The sequence below is a fragment of the Colobus angolensis genome, unplaced genomic scaffold (assembly GCF_000951035.1).
Source record: "Colobus angolensis palliatus isolate OR3802 unplaced genomic scaffold, Cang.pa_1.0 Scaffold124, whole genome shotgun sequence".
Classification (NCBI taxonomy): domain Eukaryota; kingdom Metazoa; phylum Chordata; class Mammalia; order Primates; family Cercopithecidae; genus Colobus; species Colobus angolensis.
The window spans coordinates 196059-202913 of NW_012113586.1; the positions used below are offsets into that span (position 1 = coordinate 196059).

The 6855-nt window shown below is 40.2% G+C and overlaps 1 protein-coding gene across 2 annotated transcripts in view; it reads right to left on the reverse strand.

The window, feature by feature from the left end:
• The window catches only part of LOC105505253 (myomegalin-like), a 119953-nt gene that overhangs the window by 67367 nt on the left and 45731 nt on the right, over positions 1 to 6855 (reverse strand). For both annotated transcript variants that reach the window (XM_011933040.1, XM_011933039.1), the window contains exon 2: positions 3354 to 3409. In XM_011933040.1, coding sequence (XP_011788430.1) covers positions 3354 to 3409 — 56 coding nt within the window. The remainder of the gene's footprint in view (positions 1 to 3353; positions 3410 to 6855) is intronic.

A 6855-nucleotide genomic window follows, 5' to 3' on the forward strand; every position in this document is an offset into this window, starting at 1 on the left:
TTCCTTCCTTCCTTCCTTCCCTCCTTCCTTCCTTCTTTCTTTCCTTCCTTCCTTCCCTCCCTCCCTCCTCTCTCCCTCCTTCCCTGCCTTCTTTCCTTGGTTCTGCCAACTTGCCAGAAGGAGCCCAAGAAAAAGCACCCAGATGCTTCAGTCAACTTCTTAGAATTCTTTTTTTTATGTTCAGAAAAGATGGAAATTCATTTCTGCTAAAGAGAAAGAAAAAATTTGAAGACAGGGTGAAGGTGAACAGGCCCATTATAAGAAAGAAACAAAAATCTATATTCTCTCTGCAAGGAAATGAGAGAGAGAAAGAGAAAGAGAGAGAGAGAGAGAGAGAGAAAGAGAAAGAGAAAAGAAGTCCCAGGATTCTAATGTACCAAAGGGATCTCCTCTTTCTTGTTTTGTTCTGAAAATTGCCCCAAAAGAGCACAGGAGAACATCTTGGCTAATTCATTGGTGATGTTGTAAGGAAACTGAGAGAAATGAAAGAAATGAAGAATTACTGCTGCAGATAATATACAGCCTTGAGGAAAGAAAAGCTTTTAAGATCATAGATATAAAGGCTATTGCTGTATTCTGGGATAAAAGAAAGTCTGATGCAGGGAAAAGGGAAGTTGGAAAAACTGGAAAAAGAAAAAAGGAAGAAAGAAAAAAAGGACTGGAAAGACATTGGTGAACAGAAAGATGAAAAGGGTAAAGAAAAAAATGATGGTAGTCAACGGGGTGGTTTTAAAAGAGGCTTTTGTTTTGTTTTGTTTTTTAAATTTGTTTTTGTGTGAGTGTGTGTGTATGAATTTGTTTTTTGCCTAAAAGTATTTAACTCCCCATTACACCACTGATTTCAAAGAAAAAAACTGAAATGTAAGATCATATCATTTGTTTTTAAACTGAACACTGTATACTGTCTTTTTATTTTTGCAAAATTAATGTAATATCCAGTGTGTCTTTAGATAACCCTGTCCTTAATGATATTTTCAATAGCCACTAACCTTGCCTGGTACTGTGTGGGGGTTTAAACTAGAACAAAAATTTAAAGCAGGCTTTATTGGTGCATAGCACAAATCAATTACATATACATGGAGATATTATTTTTTTTGCTCTTCAATTGTTTTTCATGTAGCTTACCCAATATAATTGTTCTGTTAGTTGTATACTACTCTGTGATAGCAAATAATAAAGTAATTATGATGATATTGCCCCTGTTTTGGTGACATTTTGAATGTTTCTAAGTAAATGCAAAATTTTTAATTAAAAGTAATTAGAGGCTGGGCATGGTGGCTCACACCTGTAATCCCAGTATTTTGGGAGGTTGAGGCAGGCGGATCACTTGAGGTCAGGAGTTCAAGACCAGCCTGACCAACATGGTGAAACCCCATCTCTACCAAAACTATAAAAATTAGCCAGGCGTGGTGGCAGGCGCATGTAATCCCAGTTACTCGGGAGGCTGAAGCAGGAGATTTGCTTGAACCTGGGAGGCAGAGGTTGCAGTGAGCCAAGATGGCACCACTGCACTCCAGCCTCGGTGACAGAGCAAGACTCTGTCTCATAAATAAATACATAAATATATAAATGTAATTAGAAAAAATGATTTCTTCCACATTCAGGTGAAATTAAATATACTACTAAGGAGAAGATAATTTGATAAGACAGAATAACAATACTTTATAGTTAGATTGGCGGATATGATAGAAAGAGCAATGCCTTGAGGCTTAGATTTGAATCCTGACCACTTGCTAATTGTGGGAATTTAGGCAAATCTCTTAATTTTGCTGATATATTGCCTCTGTAAAAACAGGGATAATAATATCTGCTTTATAGAGCTGTTATATGGATTAAATAAAATAATAAATAAAAGCACCTTGCCACATGTCTTATATGTAGTAAGCATTTTATCCATTCCCCTCACATTTTTGCCCTAGTCCTTCAATTTTTGCCTCAAAACGTAGAATATTGACATTTAAAATGTTGAGCATAGTAACCCTTGGAATTTGTGGATTTAACACACAATTTCAAATACTAATTTTAAGTGACTCTGAAATTCTTAACTTATTCAAATTAAAAACTTTTTTCCAAATTGTGCATATAAGCAATCTGTGCTTCCAGGCTGTTACAAAAAAGGCAAAGAACTTAGCAAGGAAGTAAAACCCTCAGGTTGAGAACAAGTTTTATGAAAAATAGACCCCAAAAGAATGTTATCTTCTCTTTGGTTTTGCAATTCAAGTAGATCTCTGTCTAATGTTAGTGCACTAATAATTGTGCTGTTGTTAGGGATACATTAATAGTACAATAGGTAAGATATTGAGTGCTTATTCCTTGACAGCCTCTGTACTAAAAGCTTTTCTCCATCTCACGTATGAGATTAACATTATTATTATACCCATTTTATTTATTTATTTATTTATTTATTTATTTATTTATTGAGACCGAGTCTACTCTATCACCCAGGCTGGAGTGCAGTGCCACGATCTCGTCTCACTGCAACCTCTGCCTCCCAGGTTCAAGAGATTCTCCAGCCTCAGCCTCCTGTGTAGCTGGGATTGCAGGCATGGGCCACCATGTCCAGCTAATTTTTGTATTTTTGGTAGAGATGGGGTTTCACCATGTTGGCTAGCCTGGTCTTGAACTCCTGATCTCAGGTGATACGCCCACCTCAGCCTCCCAAAGTGCTGGGATTACATGCTTGAGCCACTGTGCCCAGCCTATTATACACATTTTAATGGTGTATTAAGATAGAGATTTCATTTTAGTAACATAATTTATTTTAATCATTGTACAAGTGAGTTTAGCCTTGCAATTACAGAATCATTAAAAGTATGAGGAATTCATGTAAGTATCTGTAATGATTTACTGTACTGTGCTGCTTCTCAGTACATAGAATTATATCTAGCTTATAATTCTCAGTGTGAAATTGCTACAGTAGTATGTGCAAATTTGGAAATTCACAAAAGTTTGAAGATATTGCCATGATGAATTTAAAGAGGACATAATTCAAGAGAATTATGATCAATAGAAAACCAAGAATTGGCCAAGTGCCAATGTCTCCCACACACTTGGGAAAGCTGAAGTGGGTGTATCGCTTGAGGTCAGACATTCAAAACCAGCCTGAGCAACATAGCAAGACTTCCCTCTAAAAAAAAATATTAAAAATTAGTCATATATTTGTAGTCCCAGCTACTCAGGAGTCTGAGGTGGAAGGACAGCTTGACCCCAGGAGTCTGAGGTTGCAGTGAGCTATGATCACACCACTGTACTACATCCGTAGTAAGAGAGTGAGACCCTGTCTCAAAAGAAAAACAAATGAATAAGCAAAAGAAACAAAGAATTTAACAAGGCAAGGCCTATAGCATCCTTACCTGCTGTGTGACTTGTTCTGGGTACCATCTCCCCATCATCCTCTGCAAAATAATCTCTGTGGAGAGAACACATCATTAATGAATGAGTTACTACCCCACAAGGCTCCCAATCCCAGGGATCGAGGAGAAGACACCTACCTATTTGTTGTTTCTATTTATCTCTCTGCAAGTATTTACTAAGCTTCTATTATGTATCAGGGACAGTGTCAAGTGCTGGGGATACAAAGGCAAACACCACAGAAGAGATCCTGTTCTCAATAAGTACATGAGAGCCAGCCATTAAATAATTTCACAAGTATTAGCTACTATTGTAGTAAATGTTGTGAAGGAAAATGCAGAGGGAACTTAACTAGCACAGGGACTCAGAGAAACTCAGGGAAAGGAACGTTTAAATGTAGATGGGAGGATGTCAACCAGGTGTAGAATGGGAGACTGGGAGTGGGAGAGTGTTCCACCATGAGAGAACAGCAAAGGCCCTGAGTCAGAAAGGACTCTGGCCTGTTAGAGGAACAAAGAAAGCCAACGTTGCAACCAAGCCATGCAGGACCTGTGGTATGGGGTAAGGCTACTGAGTCTAATGTGAAAAGCTATGGGAAACCAATGAAGGATTTTAAATGAAGGAAAGAATGGTAATGATCAGATTTATATTTTAGATAGGTCATGCTAACTGCATTCTGGCTCTACACTGTGAGACTGTGGAGGGGCAAAAATGGATGGTGAGAGTCTATATTCCAAGTAGGAAGTTGTGATGGGTTAATGAAGGAGAAATTTTAAAAATTCGAGATATGTTTAGAAAGTAGAATTGACACAGAAACTTTGAAAAACAGACAAAGTTTATGAGTGGAAATGTTAATAACACCATGATTCAGTAGCAAGAAGTGTATCTGTTCAGCATAGTAAATACCACCAACCCTAGCAGACAGGGGACAATATCTCAAAATATATTCAACAAATACTTGTCAAGCCCATGCTATGTTTTAGGCACTGTTGTAAGCTCCGCAAATGTAGCAGTGAGCAAAACAGACAAAAATACCTGCACTCATGGAATTTTTACAGTAAGGGGAGACAAATAAATAAATTGTATAGTAGCGCTTGGGAACAAATGCTATTTTAAAAAAAGTAAAGTGAGGAATGTGGATAGGGAGAGCTGGAGGTAGGAGGAGGTAGAGGGGATTGCAATTTTCAGTAGACAAGGATAAGCATGGAGGATAGGCATGGAGGTCTCTAGGGAAAGAGTCTTCTAAGCAGAGAACATAAAATGCAAAGGCCCATAAGAGGGAGCATACTAGTTAGTGGCTGGGCGCAGTGAGCACGTGGTGAGTAGTAGGAGGCAAGGTCAGGGAAGTAATGGGAGGACTGGGCAGAGGGCACAGACTGTTTGAAGCCTTTCAGGACATAGGGAGGCATTTAGCCACTAGAGTCTTGTGAATCAAAAAGAAAGACGGACTCAGTGACTAATGTTTTAAAGGGTGGCCAGCTACTGTCTTGACAACTGACTGTCTAACGGGGAAGTCAGAAACAGACTATTGCAATGGCTCTACAGAAAGACGCTTTCAATAGATAGCTTATTCTTTAAACTCTTGGGGGCTCCCAAGAATTCTGTAAACAGAGATTTAGAGGACTTCTCTCTCTCTTTTTTTTTTTTTGAGACAGAGTTTTGCTCTTGTTGCCCAGGCTGGAGTGCAATGGCACGATCTTGGCTCACCACAACCTCCGCCTCCCAGGTTCAAGCAATTCTCCTGCCTCAGCTTCCCCAGTAGCTGGGATTACAGGTGCCTGCCACCATGCCTGGCAAATTTTGTATTTTTAGTAGAGACGGGGTTTCTCCGTGTTGGTCAGGCTGGTCTCGAACACCTGTCCTCAGATCATCCGCCAGCCTCGGCCTCCCAAAGTACAGAGATTACAGGAGTGAGCCACCACGCCCAGCCTACAGGACTCCTCTTTTTAAAAACCAAAAGATATTCACAGGGAGGCAGAGGAGGATCTGGCATTTGCTTGGAAATTGGTGGTTTTTTTCTTCCCTGTCTCAGGGCTGGATCTTGGCAGAAATCTTCACTTAGTTAAGTCCCAGATGGACCTGAAAATACCAGACAGGGCACACTGGGCTGCACATGCCACCTGACAATTATTTCGTATCTAAAAGTAGATCACTAGCTTGTGATTCTTCCAGGCCCCCTGCCTCTTTCCCTTCTCCTCCTTAAAAGCTTTCCCTGAGAGTAAACAATGCCAAAGAGGAAGGTACTACATACGCACTCCCCTCTGTGGAGGTAAAATAGAAGGATGTCAAAACTATCAACCAGAACGATGTCTTAAAAAAATTTGTGGGGAAAAAATTTATACTTAGCTGCTGCTATTCACTGAGCATTTTTGCCTAGTCCACAGACAAAGGTGGCTGCATCTGCTGTCAGGAGCAAGGTCAACCCTCAGGCCAAATTCAGCCCATCCGACATGTTTTATTCAGCCCACACAAGTTTGACCCATTTCTAACTGCTCTTGGGAAATGAGTGGGTCTACCAACACGGTGCCTGCCTTCCCACACAGGGGGAAAACTTGCCCCTTTACACAGGACAGGGATGTGTTTTCCAGTTTGCCACAGTTCCTGCCACTCCCTGTCCTTGTCGTCCCTCATTCACTTAATTATGATACTTGTCTGGCATCTTGCAGGCTTCTGATGCTATTACCCCAGTACAGACCAAGTGCAGACAGAATTTCATTTCTGCTTTCTTAAGACGCAGTCTTGAGAAACCCATTGGCTTCAACACACAATTAATTAATTTGTGGTGACAAGCTACTATACTGGCTTGTATGTCACTTTCACCTCTCTGGGTATTAGTTTTCTCTAATATTTATACAAGAAGGACATGAATTTCTAAGGTTCCTTGCAGTAATTATGCAATTCTATTCTAATAGATGCTTAAACATAAAACCCATTTTAATACTGTCCAAGGATCCAGGGTACCTTCCAGACATGATCTCACTCAATCTTCTCTGCTCTGCAGATTACTCATTATAGGTCAAGAGCAAGCTACAACATAGCAATACATATCAGCCCTACCAGACACCTCACCCTTCCTGCTTCACCCACATCCACTCTGAGCATACTGCCTGCCCGATATGAATCAATAACTGGAAGGATAGAGAGGTCACTTTAGATGGGTACTGAGTTAATAAGCATACTCTCAGTGTCTCAGGAGATTTTTAAGAAATCACTTTAGCTCTATTAACAGCTCAAGTTCCCTCTCTTATTGCCAGAGAAAGGGGCTCACTCAGCTGCTCCACAAGTTAGAAAGGAATCTGATGCTCCCCAAGGGAAGGGGCTCAGAGTGAAGAAACACAGTATATATACCCTGTGGTCACAGTACTCAGAATCTATTGAGGGAAACAGGCGCATGATTCAGAGAGATAATTCTTAGAAAAATTAGATTTAACAGAGATTTCAGAACATAAATAAGACAGCAATTAATTTTGTCCTGGTGGGGAGTGGGTCGGGGCAAGGTGGTTG